The 23,379-nt window shown below is 41.8% G+C and overlaps 2 protein-coding genes and 1 long non-coding RNA gene across 5 annotated transcripts in view; 1 reads left to right on the top strand and 2 right to left on the bottom strand.

Moving 5' to 3' along the window:
* Tlk1 (tousled like kinase 1) overlaps nucleotides 1-2,591 on the top strand; it is a 140,258-nt gene extending 137,667 nt beyond the window's left edge. For all 3 annotated transcript variants that reach the window (XM_046447164.2, XM_046447165.2, XM_058580175.1), the window contains exon 21: nucleotides 786-2,591. In XM_046447164.2, the coding sequence (XP_046303120.1) occupies nucleotides 786-962 (177 nt within the window). In that variant the 3' untranslated portion in view covers nucleotides 963-2,591. The remainder of the gene's footprint in view (nucleotides 1-785) is intronic.
* Nucleotides 2,592-4,898: 2,307 nt separating this feature from the next.
* On the bottom strand, nucleotides 4,899-13,746 carry LOC124094456 (uncharacterized). The gene is made up of 3 exons (XR_006852248.2): nucleotides 13,511-13,746; nucleotides 11,722-11,786; nucleotides 4,899-5,027 (listed from the first exon to the last, which is right to left on the bottom strand). It is a non-coding gene; the product is annotated as an uncharacterized LOC124094456 (long non-coding RNA).
* Nucleotides 13,747-21,557: 7,811 nt separating this feature from the next.
* The window catches only part of Gorasp2 (golgi reassembly stacking protein 2), a 32,811-nt gene continuing 30,989 nt past the window's right edge, over nucleotides 21,558-23,379 (bottom strand). Inside the window, exon 10 of the mRNA XM_046447162.2 lies at nucleotides 21,558-22,683. Within this exon, the coding sequence (XP_046303118.1) occupies nucleotides 22,331-22,683 (353 nt within the window). The 3' untranslated portion in view covers nucleotides 21,558-22,330. The remainder of the gene's footprint in view (nucleotides 22,684-23,379) is intronic.

Raw genomic sequence — 23,379 nt, 5'->3', positions numbered from 1 at the left:
AAATATAATGTTCTTTTAAAATGTAATAAAGATAATATGATTCCTTTAAAAAAATATTGTTGGTTGTGGTTATGCACACTTGTAATCCCAGCTACTCAGGAGGCTGATGCAGGAGGATTTTAAGTTCAAGGCCAGTCTGTGCAACTTAGTAAGACTCTATCTCAAAATAGGGTCTTACCTATCTTGTGTCAATGAGAACAGAAATTGAATTAAATCATTTATTTATTTTTTAATACTGACAAAAATGACCCTGAATGAATGGAATGTGTCACAAGGGAGTTCATTTAGCCTTCTCTGGTTCTGTCCTTACACCTTATAGGTTTCATAATCACTTTTTAGTATCTGGAATTCATCAAAGGCTATTGGAGGGGTTCCATGTGCATTTTTTTTTTTTCTTTCTTAATGTCCCTACAGAATACACCTTTGTCAAGTATTTTCCCTAACCTGAGTATGGGTGTCTTGTCTTTATTTACTTTTTACAAACTTCTTAACCTTGTTGTTGATAGCCTTTCATTCCCTCAAATTCTGCCTTCTACTGTATCAGTCACCTTTAATTTTTTCTTCATCTTAATTATTTTCAAAATAGATTCTAAAACTTTTATTTATTAAAGACTAAAACAGATAAAGACCTCTAAAGGATGAGATGGATTTTAAGTAAATAGGAGTAAGCTAGTCATGGTAAAATGAAAATAGCTAGGCATGAATTGATATTTAGAAGGAGAAAAGATCATTTTAATGGCTGGCTTTGTTTTTTTTGTTGTTTTTTGTTTTTTGTTCCTTTTAAGGCCTTCATACGACGCTGTTTAGCATACCGAAAAGAGGATCGATTTGATGTTCACCAACTGGCAAATGACCCATACCTTCTCCCACACATGAGAAGATCAAATTCTTCAGGAAACTTACACATGGCTGGGCTGACAGCATCCCCTACGCCCCCTTCTTCAAGCATAATTACTTACTGACTTTCCTTCAAGATTGGCATGATATCTTTGAATTGCTTCCAGATGCAAACTTGAGTTTGAGAGCATTTGAGTGTTTTTTGTGTTGTTTTTTTTACAGGACATGGTTAGGAACTGTTTGTGAACTAAAGTTCTTCATAGCATCATTTGTATGAGAGTGGATCATGGACAGTGAATAAATGCACACTTCTTACTTTGACCTTGAGCAGTGAAGGATGACTGCCTGTTGCACAGAAACAGGAATACCATGTTAAGATAGAAGAAAAATGGGGGTTTTTGTTTGTTTATTTGGGGGAACACTGTAAATAACGTTTGTAATACTTAAATATATTTGATTGTTACTAGAGAGTTCTAATTGAAGGGTAGTTTTTCATTATTTAAAAACACATGGAGAAAATATGAGACATATTTCTAACACAAGAACTACAGTGCCTGGATACATTCTTCAGCATTCGGCAGTTAATCTGCTGAAACCAAAGTAAGAACTGAATGACAGTGGCCATTGTGTTTTATAGTAGAATGTGAGAGTTAGAATCTTTGGACAGAGTTAGACTTTGTCTTTTGCCTATTCTGGCTTTTACCAAGTTGTACCTCGAAACCACATGTCCGTTTTTTTTCCACTGGTTATATTAAAGGGAGAGCTGTTAGTCCTAGGTATTTTACACCTTTGATGAAAAGATCTGCTTCTTTTGAAATCAGTTGAATTCACTAAATTGTAATATTTCCAGTGCTTTCAACATGTTAGAATTATTAACAGGTATTTTTCTTTCATTTCCAGGCCTTGTTCATTAAAACAAGAGATAGTATGTAACCAAATGCAGACCAGTTCTATGCAGGATAATGATAAAATTCCCTTCTAGCTCTATTGTAAATTGTTGTACAGATGTCCTATTTCAATTACTAAGTTTCAGCAGCTTATTCTTGTACAAATGTTTAAAAATATGGCTTTTCTAATTGGATATTGTATTTTTTTTAAGTCTTCTTGAAGGCGCTTTAATTGCTGCTAAAATGATGTTGCTTCTTTGCTAAAAGAATTGAATGAGCTCCTTGAAGGTGCAAGTTGACTGTACATTATAGAGATTAAAAACAGGCATTCACTAACAATCAAGGCATGTAAAAATGATCCATGTTGGGCATATTGAGTTCTCTAAATTAGTTTCCTGGGTTCTAGGGCTGTGGAGCACATAGATACTAGATTTATAAATTGTTAATGGTTATTCTACACTTGTAGAAGGTTCTTATCATCAAGGTGGGATGATAGTCCCATAAAAAAGTTTCTTGTGGTTTGTACAGATTTGTTAAAATGTGAACATTTTCTAACTGCCTTGTATGGGTAGAAACCAATATTTTTCAGGATGTTGTATTTCATTCTTACAAGGATCTTTTCTTTATTGTCACATTCATATTGCTGATACTTACATGTAAGTTGTCCATGTTGCAGAAAACAGAGGCTATACCTACCTACCACAGATTCCCCTTAATATTGTACAGTTAAACTGTGGCTCTTATTTCTGAAGTTGCAAGCCATTTTGTTTTTTCATTGTACATAGACACATTGTCTCTTTAAGATGCTGCTGAAATTGTAGAGAATGTAGCCAAAACAGTAATAAACAATAATAGTTAAAAAGTAAAGACTATGAAAATTACATTCAAAGAGAGCTTTCAAGATTTAGGATATTGGCTAACTTAGCTCCTTTACTTAAGGATCAGCTGAAAAAATTCTTTAAGTATACTTCAGGACAAGTATAAAGTGTTTGAAGCTGTTGGAGTTAAACCTAATAACCATTATCAAGGCTAATCCTGGGTAAGTAACACTTAGCACTATCAGGAGTGGCTCAAGGACTATACCTGTTCCTCTGGAGATTTAAGATAGAAATCCTATAAGAATACTGACTTGGTCATGAAATGTTAGCACTGGCTGAGTGTTTTTAGTGCTGCTTACATGTTTTTTTTTAGTTTTGTTGTTTGGGTTTTCATCTTTCTGAATCTTAAAGTACTATATTCATAAAGTCCTGAATTAAAAAGAAAATGCCCACTTTTATTTAAAAATTTGGTGAGGGCCTCACAGTGGCACATGACTGTAATCCCAGCGGCTCAGGAAACTGAGGTAGGAAGATCTCGAGTTCAAAGCTAGCCTCAGTTGCTAAGCAACTCAATGAGACCCTGTCTCTAAATAAAATACAAAATAAGGCTGGGGATGTGGCTCAGTAGTTGAGTGCCCCTGAGTTCACTCCCCTCTAACCGCGCCCCCCCAAAAAATAATTATTTTTTTTGTTGAGGTATAGAATTAATGTTGTGAATCTTACATGAAGCTGAATAAGGGGTAGACCTAGATCACTGCTTCACCATATCATTTTCAAGTGAATGACAGTTCTAGCTTGTGTAAGAATGCAGAAGAGGGAAATAAGCCATAAAATGACACTGCTCCTTTGACCTGGGTTTAGGTAATCATTTTGATGTCTAAGGTATATAGGAGATGAATCAATTTAACAGATCTAGGTCTTCCTTCTAAAGTTTTTCCAAATGAGTGCTATAGATTTTGGAACATGCCAGTACCGAGTAGGTCCAAGGTGGCTAACTGAGCCAAATAGAATAATTTATGATAGGAAATTGGTACCTACTAGTAAATTATTTCTAAGTTACTCTGGTAATCTTTAGCTCTAGTATCTTTTGAAGCTTCTGTTATTTTCTAGTCCCCTGATGTCTGTCTTCAGAATTAAAGTATGTATTCTGTCCTTACAGTGATATCTGAGGTGTTTCTAAGAGTCAGAACTAATACAAGGCAAAATGCAGTTATTATATATAATTTTTAAATCTTTTTTCATTTAAATTAGCTTCATGAACTGGGGTTGTAGCTCAGTGTTAGTGTGTGCTTTTTAGCATGTGTGAGGCCATAGGTTCAATACCAAGCCCCACCCCCCCCCCAAAAAAAAGAAGAAATACAGAAAATAGGAATAAATTAGCTTTAGTTGTGTGCATGTTGAGAAAAAGTAAGTATAGAAGATCACCCTAATTTTTTAAGTTGGGAGTTGGGGAGAGAGAAAGAACAAGAGCAAGTCATTTCAGTTTAATTATACATAAAATGTGAACAAATGTCTCTACAAATACCTCTTTAAAGAAAGCCAAAATGGTGGTTTATTGTTGTGTTGTTTTGCTGTTCATCATTACTTATTAAATGCAGTGTTGATTACCATCAGATGTTACTAGCTATGTTTTAGTGGAAATGCCAACTGTACCTTTCACTTAGTCTTAGCCTTACTTATACTTTTGTAAGTACATTGGCAGGTATTTGTTGTTTGGAATGTTTAATTCAATAAGTGCTTTTAAATTGAATTATTAGAATTCTAGTTCTTGGGTTTCAGTTCACGCTGAAACAGTTTTATAATTTATATAAATTGCCTTTTGATTTGAATTAACTTTAGTTCCCCAAACACATAACACTTCCATTTACCTTCCCTTACTTTCCCTCCCCTCCCCCTTTACATTTTTTGAGGGGTACCGTGTATAAAGCCAGAGAAGAACTTGGTAGAAGAGTTATTTCAAGTTAGAATCAAAATGTGTTGCATTCTTGCTTCCCTGCCTGCTTGCTTTCTTTTTGACAAGGAGGGAAAGTTTATTTTGGCTCATGGTCCATTGCTCTGGGCCCAAGGTGAGGTAGCACATCATGGAGGAAGGAAGCTGTTCCATTCGTGGCAGCCAGGAAGCAGAGAAAGAAGGAGCCACAGGGAAGATAAGCCCTTCCAGGTCATGCCCCAGTGACCCCCTCCTTCAGCCATACCCCATCTGCCTACAGTAACCACCATCTATTCAAAGTAGGATTGACTAATTAGGTAACAGCTCTCATAATCTAATAATTATCTCTGAATATTCCTGCATTAACCCAGAAGCTCTTGGGGGACACCATAATATCCAAACCATAATGTTCTTCCCTGGCCACCATAAGCTTCATGCAAGACGCATTTATTTCATTTCCAAGAGTCCTATAGTCTTTACAGTTTCAACATTGCCAAAACATCTCACAACCAAAGTATCCTCTGAGACTCAAGGCACACTCTTGACTCTGCTCCCCTGTAAAGAAAAAAAAAAAAAAAAGCAAGTTACATATGTCCAGTATTCAGTGACAAAGTAAACATTCCTGTTTCAAAAGGGAGAAATAGGAGCATAGAAAGAAGGGATGGGTCCAAAGCAAGACCTAAATCCATCTGGGCAAACAGGTCCCTTAACTCTTGTGTACAAGAGGACACATGATGGCAAGATGTCCTATGGAGAGGGATTGAGCAGCCCCCACTCCAACTCCTTTAGCCTAACACACAGGGGCTCTCTTTTTAGTCCAGCATCTCCACAACTTTCTCTGCAGCCAGTGGTCAACGACTTCTTTGCGGACAGTCCACATTACTGGCATCTCTAATTTCTGGGATCTCTCTTCCTGCTTTGGCTTCACCTTTACAACTTCGTGCCTTACCCTCTCATGGGCAGCCCAGAGGCATTCCAACCCTGCTATACTTTGCCTGACCTTCTGGGCTTTTCTTTGAATCTTGGTGGGAGCCTGCATGACCCTGTAACTCCAGCATCCTGCATCCTCAACAGCTAGTCCCACATGGATGACACCAAGGTCTGCCATCAACCTGCACCTCCTGGAATCATGACTGTGGCTTCTGAGTGCCTGTGTGGCTGAGCCTGATCTATGACCCTTGCCCCAAGATCTCAAAGGAATTTTCCCTTTTACATCCTTTAGCCTGTGATGGTTGCAGTCTTGCAAATTCTAGAGATTCCCTCAAGCCATCTCTCCTGTTGTCTCTGTGGAAAGTACTTGGCATCTCTTCACAGTCTATAATCTATCAATCACACCTTCCATGGAAGTCTTTAAAATCCTTCAGCTCTGCTTTTTATTCCTGATTTTCACAGTAAACCTGGCTAAAAGATGCCAGTAGTATCCATGGCACGCAGTGACTGCTGTGCTGCCTTGAATTTTTCTCTACCAGATTGATTTAGCCCATCACATTTAGGTTCAGCCTTAGAGTCTCAGGTCATGGACAAAACGTAGACAAGTTCTTTGCCATAATATAACACTAGTGGCCTCTAGTTCAAATCCCAGTAGTTTCCATTACCACTGTAACTTCATGAGTACAGAACACAGTTATTGTATTCTGATCTTTTGAGCTCCCATCAGAATTGCCCATTAAGCTCCATTTTAAAACATTTAAAAACGGATCCAGCCTACATCTCCCAACTTTTCCAAATTCTTCTAGCAAACCAACTCTACAGACTTCTGAACTAGACACAGCAGGACTCCACTAATATACTAATTTCTGTGTTAGTTTCTTTGTCACTGTGACCAAAATATCTGACAATAACAACTTAGAGGAAGAAAAGTATCTTTTTGGCTCATGGTCCAGGAGGAGAGAAGGAAGATGCTTCATTTATGGCAGCCTGGAAGCAGAGAAAGAGGAAATGTATTACTTTTCAGCCAGAAATCACTTGTTTAAAACACAGGGGATGTGGATTGCCTGCGTACATATGACTTTTAAGGCAATAAAATATAATTTTAAGAATTTAGATTTCTGGCCAGGTGCAGTGGTGCATGGCTATAATCTCAACTCTGGAGGCTGAAGCAGGAGGATCGCAATATGGAGGCCAGCCTCAGCAACTTAGCAAGTCCCTGAGGAGCTTAGACCTTATCTCAAAAAGGACTGAGTATGTGGCTTAGTAGTTAAGCACCCCTGGCTTCAGTCCCTGGTACCAAAACAAACAAACAAAGAATTTAGATTTATGGACCTAAATTAACTACCTGTGTTTCAGGTTCCTTATGTGAAAATGAAGATAATAAGAGGTACCTACATACAGAGTGGTTGTGAGGAATAAATAAGGACACATGTAAAAGCACTCAAAACCGTGTTCAGCACACAGCGAATACCATGTGTAACAACATGCGGTTACCACTGTCTTTAAGACTCAAAAGATTATTCTATTTTTGCCTTCTGTATAAAATTGTGGTGGTCTTTATAGTTTAAATTCTAAGAAAAAAGTAGTTATACACTGCTTGGCTGGTTTCAAAGAAGGGATAATCAGATTACCTGAAAATGGAACATGAGAAAATGTAGCAATTTGAAATAGAAAAAGGTAGTGACTGTGAACTCTAATTACCAAAATGATCATGCATTCACCATTTATGCTGCTTCATCACAGGCAATGCTACTCTACTTTCCAGAGTTTTCTGTTCTAATAACAGCTATCTGAGGTAGGGTGGCTGGTATTGGCCTCTTTTTTACAAAGGAAGAAACAGATTTGGAGAGGGGACATAACTTGGTAACATGTAAGCAGAAGAAGAGCTAAAGCATAAGCATTGGAGTCCTGGAGCAAGCTCCTTGCCATGTTAACATTTGCTTTATTATAAACATTGTTCACTGAGTTAAGTCTGACAACAGTGGAATACTGTGGCTGACAACAGTGGAATAGCTGCAAACATGATTGTCACTATAAAAATGCAAATGTAGTCCCAAACTCATTCTGAGTAAGAGGAAGAGTGGGTCACAGGCCTGTTCCTGTTCTGTCAGGTTTTTGTTGCTTTTTTTAAGTCAAGGTGGAGTCTGGCCCTGTCTACCTTGGAGAGAGGCTTCCATGCCTGGTTGTGGGCACTGTTGGGAACACAGAAATACATCCTGGCTTCCCTGAGCCAGCTGATCTCTAGTAAGAACTTTGTGAAACCAACTCTGAACAGCTTCCTCAAATGGAAGCCCTGGAACTTTGGGTAAAATTTATTAGTGGTTATATTATCCCAAACTCTGTCACAGAATCATCTAAGACTGACAAAATGATTCACATGCAGTGCTCAGCAGCAACACCACACATGCATGACCCTGATGGCATCGAGTGGCTCTTAATGGGTTTCAAAATTCTGCATGTAAAGCTTAAATTTCCCTTTAAACATAATCATTTTCATTGGAAACACCTTAGACTGTTTTTTAAAAAATATTTCTTCTATTAGTGAGCCACTCACTCTTTTTTCTTTTATTTTTTAGTTCTAGGTGGACACAATATCTTTACTCTGTTTTTGTGTGGTGCTGAGAATCGAACCCAGTGCCTCACGCATGCTAGGCAAGCGTGCTACCACTTGAGCCACATCCCCAGCCCATAGACTGTTTTCATGACCATGGATGTGGTCAACAGCCCACCATTGTTTAAGTTTGGCTGGGTGCAGTGGCACATGACTTGTTATCCCAGCAGTGTGGGAGGCAGAGGCAGGAGGATGGTAAGTTTGAGGCCAGCATCAGTAACTTAGCCAGATCCTATCTCAAAGTAGAAAATAAAAAAAAAAAGGACTAGGAAAGAGCTCAGTGGTAAAATGCTCCTAGATTTAATCCCTGGTGTGTGTGTGTGCACGCTCACGCGCACACATGCACACACACGTGTCTGAAATGCTAAATGCCATTAACACAGGATATGGTGAGTTCTAGAACAGGGTAGCAATCAAACAAAGACACTTGGATGACTTGGTCCAAAAAATAAGCATGACTAATTTGTTATTAATATCCATCGCTATTTGTTTCAAATGATCATATGCATCCTTAGAAATCTATTTCTGTTAATGACCAAGTTCATAACCTCCTATTGAGGTACTCAGGAAAAGGATGAAAGGCAGAAAACATAGGTTTGAAAGTGAGACCTGGCTTTGTCTCCCAACTTCTCTGAAGCCACTAACTTCTCTGAGGCTTACTTTCCACATCTAAACTCTTTCTACAAATGGGGCTGGGGTTGTGGCTCAGTGGTACAGCACTTGCGTAGCATGTGTGAGACACTGGGTTTGATCCCCAGCACCATATATAAAAATAAGCAAAATAAAATAAAGATTAAAAAAATTGGACTTTAAAAAAAATTTTTAAATGGTGCCTGCCTAACAGGCACTTTGCTCCAGGAGTGGACTTGGGAAATGTTCCCAACTGGCTTTGGACACTTGGAACAAATGCCACAGTGCAGAAGAGGTTTAGAGCCTCTGTTTTAGATAGTTTTTTAACTGCTGTGATTAAAGACCTAACAAGAACAACTTTAGAACAGGAAGAGCTTATTTGGGGGCTCATGGTTTCCAAGGTCTCAGTCCATAGATGGCTAGTTCCATTCCTCTGAGCTCTCAAAACTTTCTGGTCAAGCTACCATGAATATTAGCATAGGTGGCTTCTAGACTAATGTGACAGAAAATTTACTTATATTTCATTTTGACAATGAACTTTAACTTAGCAGTAGGATTTTGCAGAATATTTGTAGAATATTGCACACTCATAGTTTTTACTATAAAACTAAAAGAAATTGAGCTTAGAATCATTATTCTAGGGCATTATGAGGTGATTCAAGAAGCTGAATTAGCCATATTGTATCCAAATTTGTATGAGGTGAGAAACTTTAAACATGGGCAGCATTCTCTCTTATTGTCTTGCATCAACAACACTTTTATATTCAAATGTACTACATTTTATCAAAAGTAAAATGTGCTTTGTAGTTTCTTTGGGAGAGTGAAACCTTTAATGAAATAGAGTTATGCTAAAATGCTATTTAAATTATATTTTTCTGGGATTTTTCTTTATTTTTACTGGACACAATATATTTATTTATTTATTTTTATGTGGTGCTGAGGCTCGAACCCAGTGCCTCACACATGCAGGGCAAGTACTCTACCATTGAGCTACAGCCTCAGCCCCTATTTTTCTGGTTTTTAAAGTTATAAAATAAGGAAGGTAGAAGTCCTTAGTAAATTGACCTATTTGTAAGGAATATTTAGAAAAAGTAATAGACTTTCTAGTACCATGTATGGAAGATGTTCATTCTGCTAAGGACCATGGAGATACTTAAGTCAAGTTTTGAGTTCCACAGGGAAATTTATTGTACAAAATTAATTCCTCCCCACATCTGTGGAAAGAAGCCATATTCAGAGATAAAAATCTGGAAAATATAAAGACTTGCCCTAGGAAAATTTTCAGTCCTACATTAGTTGGGAGGAATACCATGCCTGCATTTATTTAGTGGCCTGACACTGCCAGACACGGTGGCAACAAAGTGTCTTGTTTTGAATTTGTAATCTAAACTTTCCAGAAAGCCCCTTTTCCTTTGTTTCACAAGCCAACTATTTTGGCACTAGAACTCTTTCCTTCAGTGGTTCATAAAGCTGAATAAAACCACGATGGAAACATTGATAGCTATAGTAATTTGCTGTTACCACAGAAATTAAGAGTTTAAGCCTGACCCTAAACTCTTAAAAATAGACGTAGGTTAAAAATCATTCTTTTTTTTTTCTTTTTTGTCTTTTTTCTTCATAGATAATACTGTGCCACACACAAGTTAATAAATGTTAGTAAATACTGCTTAATAATTGACAGAAGGCTAAAAATGGTAGCATCCAAGTTCTCTTCCATGTAGCTTTCCCAGGTACCTAACCCAGGCTGCATCCTGAAAGTATTAAGGTTGCTTTGTTGTTGTTGTTTGTTTCATTGTTTTTTTTTTTCCCCTACAAGTATGAAATCTTTTTGCTATGTCTATTTTTCCATCTAAGGACGAAATGGTATAATTAACAGAATGGGAGAAGCTATGGTTAACAAGTTACCCACTTCACTCCCCGCCCCTACCCCTCAAAGGAAAGGTTGATTTGTCAATTCATGCAAAATCTACTTTGGCTGTCCTGGGCAACTCTCCAAGACAGATCTCCTCCCTGCGATGACTATGAGATCCAGGTTGCTTGCTTTTTGTGGGTCCATTCACTTGTATAGGAAGAAAGGTGAGGGAGAGACATTCCTGGTTCTCAAATTTTTCAGACCAGAGTGGCATTCCCTGCTACAGTGGAGTCATATGGTCCCAAATAACTGCACAGGAGGTACTATATTTTTATCACCCTCAATAACTTGCATTTGCTGGGTGCAGCAGAGCATGCCTATAATCCCAGCAGCTTGGGAGGCTGAGGCAGGAGGATCGAAAGTTCAAAGCCAGCCTCAGCAATTTAGTAAGGGCCTAAGAACTTAGTGAAACCCTGTCTCAAAAGAAGGACTGGGAAATGTGGCTCAGTGGTTAAGTGCCCCTAGGTTTAATGCTTGGTCACAAAACAAACCAAAATAATTTGCATGTTAGAATCATTTTATATGTAATGTGTACTTTCTAAAAAAGGTCTCAACCTCAAATACATAGTTGCTCTGTGGTGACTTGCTAGATTTGGGGAGTTGTATGAAGCAGAAGCCTAAAGAGCTTAACTGAAAATTTCTAATCTACAGAATCCCTGGAGTTATTATTATTATTACTAGCTTCATTACCACCACCATCATCATCATCATTATCATGTAGTAACTGTACATACTGATAGGTGCAGGGTGATATTTCAACACATATATACAGGATTTATTGATTAAATCATTTCCCTCCTTGATTTTCATGTTTGGAGCCTTGGAGCTCCTCTTACAGATCTTCAAAAAGTGGATACTAGGGTACTGTGATACTAGGTACTAGGATACTAGGTACTGGTCACTCTTATGCTGCAGAACATCGAACTTAACTCCTCCCTGCTAACTCTGTTTTGGGACCTATTTTTCATCTTGCTCGTGTGCTTCCTCCACTCTACTCTTCCTAGCCGCTAGTAATTACCATTCTAGCTTTCACATAGGAGAGAGAACATGCAGTATTTGTCTTTCTGTGTCTGGCTTATTTCACTTAACCTAATGTCCTCCATCAAGACAGTAACAGATCCCTTGCCCCATGCTCTGGATGAAAACCCATGTGGGAGGGGGCATACCTAAGCAGAAGAGCAAAGGAAAACTGAGATGAAGCTTCATTCCATCTCCACACCATGTCCTCTATCTAAGGAAAGAACACCGAAGTCAATTTGTTGGACACTTACTGTATACCAGGTATTATAATCAACCTTTTCTTGAATCGTCCACAACAACCCCACAACAAAGCCCATATTTTAGACGGAGCAGGGGAAGGGGCATTGAGAGATTAAGTTGTTAGCTCAAACTGTGAAGTAACAGAGCAGGGGCTTAAGCCCAGGCCTGACTGGCCCCAAAGCCTAGATTCTAAGGCCCACTTGGATTAATCATCACTAGTTCTATTATTCACCAACATCATTCTTTTAAAACAATATATTCTGGGCTGGGGTTGTGGCTCAGTGGTAGAGTACTTGCCTAGCACTTGAGGCATTGGGTTTGATCATCAGGATCACATTAAAAAAATATATAATAAAATTATTTTTAAAATTTCCTCAGAAGTTTTCACATGTTAACTTTTATTGCTTATATATATATGTGTGTGTGTGTGTATATATATATATATATATTTGATAGCCCTTTATTTTTCATTTATTTATATACAGTGCTGAGAATCAAACCCAGTGCTTCACTCATGCCAGGCAAGTGAGCTACCGCTGAGCCCAAGCCCCAGCCCCAGCCCCAGCCCAAGCCCCTAGTGTTTTCTTAAAATCACTCCTGTGTTTAAGAGGCCTTAAAATCCCCAACACACTGTTTAGAAACCTTTGAATTGACAAAAGTAATGGCAAGGCAAAGTCTTCAATTAACTTACAATGCAATATCAAGAAAAATTACATTCGACTCCTGCAGATCATGTTTCCTATATCGTTATGAGATTTATAAGGATAGTTTATGATAATTAACATAAAAGCAGTTCTACTGAGAAATTTTTAGGATAAAATTCTATTTATCCTCCAGTCGGATGGTGAAAGACAAAACCTTGAACCTGGTGACTGGGCAGAGCAGCCCTTGCCTTGCAAGTCTCTCCTGGTCACAGGCACAGACACCTTCAAGAGACAGCCAAGGGCTCTGAGGGAAGGGGCAGGAGGTTGTAATATTAAACTTCTCCCACCTCCTCCTCAGCCCATTCTGTGCCCCCGCCCCAGCCAGGAAGGCTGCCCTTCCCCACCCAACCCTGTCCAGGGTCTCTGGTCTGCAGAGGGTCAAGGCCAGGGTGGGGTCAGGGACCCCACAGTGTACCCTCCATGCATCAGACACTGCTACCCTCATTCTATCATCCTGAGCTCACCACTTAGAATTAAACTTGTCTGAGGTTCAATTAGCAGATGGCGAGTGCTGGGGAGTGGACTGCTAAACCAGACAGTCCCAACCACCAAGCAGGAAGACTGAAAGTACAAACCCCAAGGCTCCCCGTCTCCAAAGGTCACGTTGAGTTGTCTACTCTGACCGTCTACTTCTTTGCCAATCCGTGATAGAAAGAGGCTATGCCTAGGAAGAGGACATGGCCGCCTCTCCAATAATTGAAGCTCCCCCAGAAGCGGGCGATTTGATGGCCACCATTCGACTGGGTTGCTCCGCGCGCTTTGAACCCACGTTTCTATGTGTGTCAATTGCAAAAGAATTCTTCTTGCTAACAAGGAGGTTTTTCAAACCACTGATCTTTGTAAAGAACGAGCTCCCTGAGCACTTCCCTGCCCAAACAATAGGCACCCCTTTATGAACTCCCCGGACTGGACAATCTAAGCTCCTTAGCGCGGCATTTCAGGCTTTGCACGACCGGGCTCTACCTCCCCTCCCGATGCCACTGGCTCATACCATGCTTCACCCTCGGCCCGGCAGCGCCGCAGCAGTGAGCAGTTCCGAGGGCGCGGTGTGCTCTGTACCTGCCTGTATTCGCTGCCCCAAATGCCTTTCCACGTTAACACCTAATGGATGTGTAACTGATGTGATTCTGCAATCTGTATACGGGGTAAAAATGGGAGTTCATAACCCACTTGAATCAAAGTGTGAAATATGATATATCAAGAACTATGTAATGTTTTGAGCAACCAACAATAAAAATTAAAAAAAAAAAAAGAGAACCTCTATCCATCCCCCAAAGTCCTGATGTCGTCTCCTCCCCAAAGCCTCCTCTGATCGCCTCAGGTGGAGTAACTCTGACTCTGCGCAGCTCGGTCCCTTGCTTTCGCCACACTGGGGGACCAGTGGCTCATCTTGGGAAGTTTTTGGATTCAGAGACGCCTGGGTTCCATCGCAGCGGCTCCCCCGACAGGCTCTCGGGTCTGTGAGAAGCAGGAATGTTTGTCCTGCGAGGCTGCAGGGAAGGTTAGAGACGGGAGGGACCGCCCAGGCCCGGACGGGGACAGGGGACCCCCGCGGGCTCTAACGTTACTCCGGGGCGCGGGCGGAGGGAGGCGGGTCTGGGGTGGAGGGGAGCCAGCAGTCTCCACGAGGGTGCTAGGGTTCCTCATGATCCTCGAAGGCATCCCGGCCGCCTGAAGGGCTTTTCAGCTTTCTTTATTTTAACCATCCTCAGGTAGATCCATATATAAAAATATTTACTTTAAATTTTGGTAAAAGCACCCAGGCTCTTTTGCATCCCACATCCAACCTCACAACTGTGCTAGAAGGATAGCGGGACCAGGGTCCTTCTTACAAACAACCAAAAGCGCCCCCACCTTTGGGGCTGCTCCCGCGACGCCTCGGCCCCGCCCAGGGGCCCTGCCAATCCGGTCCGGAGACCCCGCGGCCTCCGACGGGCTGCGGCTTTCCCAGGCTCGCAGCGCCACCTGGTGGCCCTCGGCGCTCACTGAAGGTCCTGTGGCGGAGCCCTCCTTGGCGGCGATTCCCCTCTACTGTGAGCAGGGGTAAGAAGGTGCCCCTGGACGAAGTGAAGCTGTGCCAAAAAAAAATTTGCCGAGAGCAGGTGAACCCCCATATGAGGACAGAACTGAGGCTTGAAACTGGACAGACCGAGCTGGATTAAGCTCCTACCCCTAGATTTTCTTACGACGTGATCGGGGGCCCTCCCAGCCTCGGTTTGAGGTCTGGGTACCACCTGCAGGAAAACTCTCTCAGCCCTGGGCCTGGTAGGCACAGTCAACCCAACGCTTGCTTTGTTTTGGTTCCTTTTTCTCACTGGAGTTTATTTGTAAAGAAAACGACTTCAGCCTATTTAAAGCAACTATTTTTTTTTCAATACATGTTAAAATAAACACTAGGTATTAAATTAGAAATTCTTTTTTTTTTCTTGTGTACATCATACTCTGGGTAACATTAGTCCATGGGATTGAGTTTAGAGCCTGAGCCTGGTTTGTCAACGCCCCATCCTTCGTTAAACTCTTGGCTTAGGAGAGAGATAAATTTAAAAATGAATTTCATTATCTCTGCAGTTTCATGCTTTTTTATTTCTGGTCATTTCAGGAAAAGAAAACACAACCTTGGCAGAGAACAGGCAGATCAATGAGCTCTGAGCTCCTGGACTCATTTAACAGGAGTCTGGTTCTTCCTGCTTTTATTCTGCTCCTTAACCAGATGATGGAGTTTGCTCCTCACTGCCAAGAAACACACAGGTTGTTTAGCTACTGATTTAAAATGAACCAGTGTTAGAGCTATGTATGCTTCTGATACCTGATGGCTAAAATTATTTCCAGAGACTGAAAGGCCAAAACAATACCTAGATGCAGTGTGGACTTGCCACTGGGTCCCTAGGCCTGCCTTCAGTTGGTACAGTTGTCTGTACCATAATAGGGACATTCCTGGTCAAGTCTATTTACAAACACAAAGTAATATTGGAAATCATTCACAGTGCAAGTCTTTTAAGACATCACTGATGATTCTGATCTAGGACCAGTGTTGGGACTTCTCAGTGAAGAGCTACCTCTGTGTAGTCATAGCATGAACCTTTGAGATGCTGCGGGGGGGGGGGGGGGAGATCAAGCTGTAAGAAGACCAACATGAAATAAGGCTTTCTCTTGCTCAGTCGTCCATATCGCAGCCCCCACCCCCCCATCCCCCATCCCCAGATGGAAAACAACAACTCTCTTGTTTGTGCTGATTAAAAAGTAATTCAAACGTGTTTTTAAAAATTCAGGAGGATTGGGGATGTCACTCAATGACAGAATACTTGCCTAGAATGTGCAAGACCTTGGGTTCAACCCCAACACCACAAAAAAATAATAATTTTGATAATAAAGGAGTATGTAAGAGAAAAAATGAGAAGTTCCTATAACTGTACCCCTAGCTACCCTAATTTAAGTGCTTCTCAAAGATGCTTATTTGAACCTCAGGAAGACTTGAGTGCCAGTGTCAAAACAGGCCAGTCACATCAGAGCTGGGTGGACGGTAGGTCCCTCTCACTAGGAAGAAGGATAAGGTCATTCAGGCCTGCATGAACTCTTACTAAACTTTTTGTACTTAAAAAAGAGAACTGACGATAAATTCTAATGGAGCATGTTGTTAAGATAAATAATTAATGGGTGTGGAGACCCAGTATATGGCTTTGGGAAAAGAGGCTGGTGAAACTCAAATTCCTGTCACTGTTCTTGTCATTCATTGCCTAAGGACCTATTTTCTCTCTTGCATTTATAGTTTTAAGCACCTGCTTCAAATTTCGTCAACCTAATGCCCATTCTACCATGAATCATTTGATTCCTAAGAATGAAGTCCATGACGGACCTTGTTTTCTGATGAATCTGGACCTCCAGGGGCTCTGGACACCTGAGCCTGTGCCCTGCCTTTCCTCATCTTCAGTACCCTGAGGATCAGGATAGTACAGGGTACTGCAAATTCAGACTCCTGCAGGGCCAGGTGGGCTGAAGGACTGGAAAGCTCTAGGGAGCACTTGTTTCCCTGTGGGACTGATTTATGACTTTTTGTGAGAAACCAGAAATCTAGGTTTATGTAAGTCCTGATATTTAGATGTTCCCAACTTAGTCACATTTTAGCATACACAAGGCAGTTCAAAGAAACGTGTTGGAACACCAGTTTGCTACCCCGTTTGTTTTCTGTGCAAAAGGCTTGCACAGAGCTGAGCTCACCTCATCATTCACTCCACAAACAGTGATGCCTAATAAATGTTAGCTACTATTATTGCCCCAAGTCCCATGGCTGTTGTGAAGCACAGGCTTGTATTTGTATACTGCTGGGAAACATGGAGCCACCTGAACTGTCATAACACTGACAGTTCCTGGGGCCCATCCTCACTAGCAGATGGTATGTGGAGTTTCCTTTGAAGGAAAGGATAAGGTCATTCAAGCCTGCATGAACTCTTACTAAACTTTTTGTACTTGAAAAAGAGAACTGACGATAGTAGCCATGTTCATGTCACTCCCTTAAGAGGCAGCAGTTTCTGCACTTCTTAGTTGCACTTTAACAGGTAAAAACTGTCCCTGGGTGCTGGCTGCACCCTTGTGTTACGTTCAGCCCCCTCACGTGAAGCTCCCAGGGGGACACAAGCCTGGGAATGGGTCTTACTTGCCCTTCCATTGGCCTCTTGCTCTAGAGCGTGAATACCTACCACAAGGTTAATTTTCCATTCTACTTAGTCAGTGGGATGGATATGCAAGCGGGCTTTAAATGAACACTTGGGCTAGTCATGCTCAAAATTGTTCTTCCCAGATCTAATGCAAAAAAATATCAGTGATAATACCCTCCCTCCTCTAACCTTTGCTAAACCGTGTCTTGGTAGATGACCTTCCTGTGGCCTTATTATCTCCCCCAGTTTTGGACCAGCCTGGCTTAATTATCACCTAGGAGGAAGATGTCAGTGTTCAGTGCTGTGGCTCTCACCTCCTTCCCAGGGAATGTTTTTAAAAAACTCCAAAAGTCCAGAATCCATATTCTAATTACTGCGTGACTAATCTGCAGGCAGGGCTGAAACCTTGCTGGGTGCTCAAGATAATTAAAGAGGAAGGCCTTTAGGGTAGAGATGGGGACCCAGCCTTTCTTATAAGGGAACTGTTGATAAATAGGGCCACTCTGAAAGAAAAAAAAAAAAAAAAACATTGACAAATTGTTGAAATAAGATGTATTTTATTTCCTAATAAAGCAAATATACCTGTAGCCAACAGTTCAAGGTGGCAGCAAAGGGCTTTCCTATTGAGAGCTCCAGGGGCACCTATCAAATTTTGAGTGCTTTTCCACCACCTAAAGGGTCAGCCCAGCTAAGCCTTCTTCAGCTGCCAGAGATCCTTCCTGTCACCAAGGCTCCACACCTCCCTCTACATGAGACCCTTCACTTGTCACAGTACTTGTGAATTGCCATGAAGTTGCTTCATTGTTTTCTTTTGATGGTGCCAGGGATTAAGCCCAGGGCCTTGTGTGTGTGAGGCAAGCACTCTACCAACTGCGCTATATCCCCAACCCCTCTTTTTCCTTTTTGTACCAGGAGTTGAACCTGGGGTGCTTAACTGCCGCAGTCCGTCCGGCTGCAGCAAAATAACCAGGGGGGGGGGGTGACGAATAACTTGTGTACGTTGATACAGCAGGAGTAGGAGCCGTTTATTGTAGGACAGGAGCAGTATTTATACATTCCACACAGCTTATCTAATTAGCATAAACTAGATACATCAGTCAACCAATAAGGAATCTCCACACTTAATGGCTCGCTTTTGTTACTTCTCAAACCACTCCCTCTGGCATTTTGCCAGGCACCATCCAGACTTGTTTACGAACTCTAACATTCCCCTGGCAAAATGCCAGGTGTTATTTTTGACTTGTTTACAGACTCTAACACTGAACCACTGAGCCACATTCCCAGCCCTTTTTATATTTTGAGACCGGGTCTTGCTTCGGACCTGTGATCCTCCTATCTCAACCTCCCAAGCCACTAGGATTACAGGCATGAGTCACCACACGCAGCATTTCTCAGTTTCTTAAAGGAGGGCTATGTCCTGAGCCATGACAGCAGCTCCAGCAGCCCACAGGTCTCTCAGTTCTGAGCAAGGCCATCCTGGAGGTTTGGTATGTGCTGCATCAATAGGGAAGAGGCCACAAAGCCATTTCTAGGTCATCAAAAGTTTCAGGAAATGAGCTAAGTGCAGCTGTTCTAAGAGCATGTAGTGATGAACTAACATAAAACAGAAATAAAAATCAACAGGGAAAAGATAAAGTCATCCCAGTCCTCATGGGCCTTGGGTGACAATGGACCTTCCCCCATCTCTCCTGGAGTTCAGCCTCCCCACTGCTTCCCTCAGTGGCACACTGCAAGGCCACGCTGCCCCACAGTGACATTTCTCCATGCCATCTGCGTGAAAGTGGCTGGTGCTCAGACCCATCTAACCTTGCAGCTTCTGCCTAAGTCTTCATGGAAAATGTCACCTTAAAAGCTGCTGTTCTCTTCCCAGTGCCCCTCATCTGAAATGTCTCTTCTGTTCCCTCAAATCTTAGGCAAATGGTGGGGCTGCATGTGTACCTACCTTAAAGGCTACACTGCTGCTTACTGTCCCTCATTGACCACCCTTCTCCCTCTGCAGTGAGGGCACCAGCTGTGGCCCCCAAATAAAGGCTTTATTTCTCAGCCTCTTTCAGGTAGACATGGTCACATGGTTCCACACTGCCTAAAAGGATGTACGCCAAAGTGTTTCACGTAACTTTTCTGAAGCTACCCCAAAAGAAGTGGGGAAATGTCTCCTGGCTGAACAAGGATGAATGGCTGGGGCTGCACCTGCCATCTGAGACCAGGCCATGACCCTGGGAATGGAAACCACACCCAGGAGAATTACAAGACGGAACCAAGGTTTCTGGCACCATTGGGCCAGATCTGCTCAGACTGACTACCTCTATTTGAACATGGGAGAGAAATAAGCTTTCTTGTTTAAGATACTATCGTGGCTCTCTTACAGCCGAGGAAATGAGGCTTAGAAAGATTAAGCTCCTTACTTCAAGTTACATGTTTAGTGTGGGCCTGAGAGGAGGTTTACTCCCAAGTGTTTTGAAGCTAGAGCAGAGTTCTGCCTCACACTGGGGAATGTTCTAAGTAGAAGCAGCTTCTGCTGCCAGTAGCAGGTCAGCACCAGCTCCCGGGGGGAAGGAAATCATAGTTTGGAAAGAAGCAAATTATATCAGAGGAAGCTGAAAATTAAAACACATTCCCATCAAGTGGGAGATTCACGAATGCAGTTTAAACTATCTTATTGACTGTGGAAAGATTTTTACTTTCTTTAATCAAAATAATGAGTGAGATATTCAAACACCAAAATATCTTTATCTTACAACATAAATCCTGTTTGGTCTTAATGAATTAATGCCATGTTGAATGTGGATTTCTATTTTCTACTTTTCTGAGATTTTTTTTTTCATTCAATAAGATAATTGTTTTGTGATTGTACTTTTTTCTGTTTTAAAGCTATTTTTATATCAGCTTAATCTGAGCTTCATTTAAAAAATACAATTTCTGTTTTTTTCTGTTTTGATGCTTTAGGAAAGGAAAAAAATTAAAGCTTATTTATATATCTATATATATATAAAAAAGATACTATCGTGTTGAGAATTTCTGAGGTAACTGAGCCTAATCCAAATCAATGTCAAACCCCCCCCCCCATCATGGCCATGTGACTCTCTTTTTGTGAACCTGGGAAGATGCTGACGAGGTATAGGCTATCCAAGTTCCTTCTGACTCTATGGGCTCTGGCCCTCAGGGCTGCAGTGGAGTTCCATCTCCATGACTACAGCACTATCCTGGAGTGCCCTAAGGATGGAATCCGCGGCCTGTCTCCCCTAAGAGGCCCCAGGGAGTGCGCTACTGCCAGGGTCACCATCTTATATCTGTGTTTTTAGAACCTGGAACAGGATCTTCTATTGTCTTTAAAGGCTGAAACGAAAGGTTGTGGGCACAGGTCAGGGGTTAAGTGAGTGCCCAGCACAAGCACAACCCTGAGTTCAATCCCTAGCACAAAAAAAGAAAAAGACTGAAACTAGATTTCCTGAAGAAAGTAGAGAATACCCAAGTTTTTACCACCTCAGAGACAATCCAGTAAGCCATTCTAGGCCAAATCTGTGCCATCCTTTACCTGAGTGTCAAGAATTGCTTTCCCCCTCGGCCTTATCCACATACCTGTGGATATTTTCCCAGGAAGATGGTCCAGGGCTGTCATTCTCAAATGAGAACTATGACCTCAAGAGTTAAGAATCACTGCAGTGGAGGACATACTGTTAAAAGCAATAAATTGGCAGAGCTTGAAAATCACTCACTTGCTTTCCCCTAAGAGATGTCCTTTAAATTTGTTATTGTTTTTAATGTGAACATCTTTTAGAAAGTGGTAACATGATCACTTTCCCTGTACAGGAAAGCCAAAAATTGTTAACATTTAAAATGTGCTTGTGAATATTATCCCTACCTGCTGCCAGTTCCTTTGCAAAAAATTATGACTGTTAACAGAAAGAAATAATCTGTAAATATTTATCACACAAGCAGAAGCCATGACTAGAGTTGGAACTTTCTTTTATCACTTAGTTTTACTACATATTTGGCTCCAGAAATGGACAGAGCCTAAAAATCGGTCAGCACTGGGCCCCCTGTCAGAGGTGCAGGATTGGCGTTAATTAGTTCCCAGATGAGTGGTCAAAGATGAGTCACCCATGTTGGCACCTCAGTATCAGCAGCACTGCGGGTACCCAAGACTTTATATTAGTACTAGGTCAAAAACCAATTAACCTCTTTCATATTATTTCAAAATTGGGGACATAATATGCATTTAATTTCATTCAATAAATCAATTCCAGTTAACTTACCATCTCTTAGAAACTTAGAAAAAAGCAAACATAAATCATAAACAATTAAAGACATGGGACATATTGAGAGAATAACACATGACACATATGGCAACTGAATTGCAATTTAAATGTAACACAAGAAGAAAAGTAAAATTACAGTAATTTATTGCTATATCTCTGCTTCCCCAGAATAGCTATATTATAAGTAGCCACAAAGTGCCACCTTCTGGTTTAAAATTGTGCAACATCTCCTTTATTTCTCTTTAAATGCCATCTGAATGGTGGACGTAGAAAGCAACAGCAGCAGTTACAAAATGTTGTCTGAGTAATTCTGAGAGCTCAAAACAAGGCTGAATAAAAAGATGTTCAATTAATAGTGCACACTGTGTAACTTTAACAAACATCTCCGATTGGAACTTCTGTGTAAACCTTAATAGAGATTCGACTCACAGAAACCAAAAGTAAAGTTATCGTTTCCTTTTACAGTTTAGTGAGGTGGTTTGCATTCTTGCAACGATTTACAAAGTACAAGAAATGTGTGTGAGCACTAGGCATAAAATATCCCATTTTCTTATAGAAGGAGCAGTAGGGGGCAGGAAACCCAGTGGACACCTTGCCACCTCCTTTCCCAAAGATGTACACCCCAAAATGGCAGTGGACGCCTAGCTGCAAGCCACCTTTACAACTCTTTTTGGTTGTTTGAAATACAAGCACTTTCTGACATTTCCCTCCCTGGCCCGTGAGCCCCACCCCAACTTGGCAGGATACAAACCCACGTCCGCTTGCTTAGTTTTCCCCTTAGAATTATTTACAGGACACCTACAGATACGGTACAAACTAGTATGAAATTAATGATAGTTTGCATTTCCAGACACGCTCCCGTGGTTAAATAAATACACCACGCCAATTCTGAAGACAGGTTCAGAGTGAAGGTGACTCAGAAGCATTTGCATCCGTAACTGTAACCGCAGAAACAGGCTTCTCGCTGGCCGGGGTAGAGTCGCTGATTCTGTCCTCAACAGTGACGAGGGCCTTGGAGGTGGGGGACGTCACATCCACAGTGAGTGAGGGGGCAGCGTCTGCCTTTGCAGTAGTCGTGACAGGGTCAGAAGATGGGATGCCGGCGGGTGGGAGGGAAGATAGCAGCTCCCCTGAGCTGGCTACAGAAGAGCCTTCTGGAGCCAAAGGGAATGATGGGAGGAACTCGGACGGCATGCGGAGAGGTGCAATGCCAGGTAAGTTTTGGGGAGGCAGGGTAGGAAGAGGTGGCAAACCTAGGACAAAAAGACATAGGTCATACACCCTCCCAGCACTGAGAGAGCAGCTTTCCTCATCAGATGACTGCCTGTATCTGATCTCATCAGGAATGCTGAAGCTGAGGACAGAGAACATAAATCCCAACTTCTGCTTATCTCCAGCTGGAGGCCATGAAAGAGTTAAATGCATCTTGCAGCCCAGCTGCAGCAGCAGCTGGCCTTGGGCAAAGGTTCCCAGGCTTGTAGGCCCCAGGTGACTCAGCCCAACACGGAGGAAAACAGGCTCAGGGGAGACGGATCCAGACCAGATGGACGTTAGCCGCCCAGTAGCAAAGTAGCTACAATGATATGGGAGAGGAGGACTCATGCTCCCCGAGGTGAGGTGCAAGCTGCGTTACAGCTTTCTCTGGTGAGAAGCATGAAGAAGAGATGCAGGAGCCATCCTCCTGTGAAAGCTGTGGAAAGCAGGGGCTTGGGGAACAGCCCCTCTACTAGCCTCGCCACAGGGTCTCAGCGTCTTGGTAGCCCTATGATTGATGACTATTGATATTACTGTTGGTGGGTTTATTCTGATGATTTTATAATTCAGAAAGCATGAAAGGAGTATTAAACAGCAACAAAGGGAAGGCAGGCTGTCAACATACATGCAGGGTGACCACTGGCTGACACAACCCTCTTGCTCTGACAGGCTGTTAAAGTGGAGGGAGGGCAGAG

This window comes from Marmota monax, unplaced genomic scaffold, assembly GCF_021218885.2.
Source record: "Marmota monax isolate L192 unplaced genomic scaffold, Marmota_monax_Labrador192_F-V1.1 WCK01_AAM20220418_F8-fsc00007, whole genome shotgun sequence".
In the NCBI taxonomy this organism is placed as follows: Eukaryota; Metazoa; Chordata; class Mammalia; order Rodentia; family Sciuridae; genus Marmota; species Marmota monax.
The sequence above is the reverse complement of the archived record's forward strand: the minus strand, read 5'-3'. Positions and strand labels throughout refer to the sequence as shown.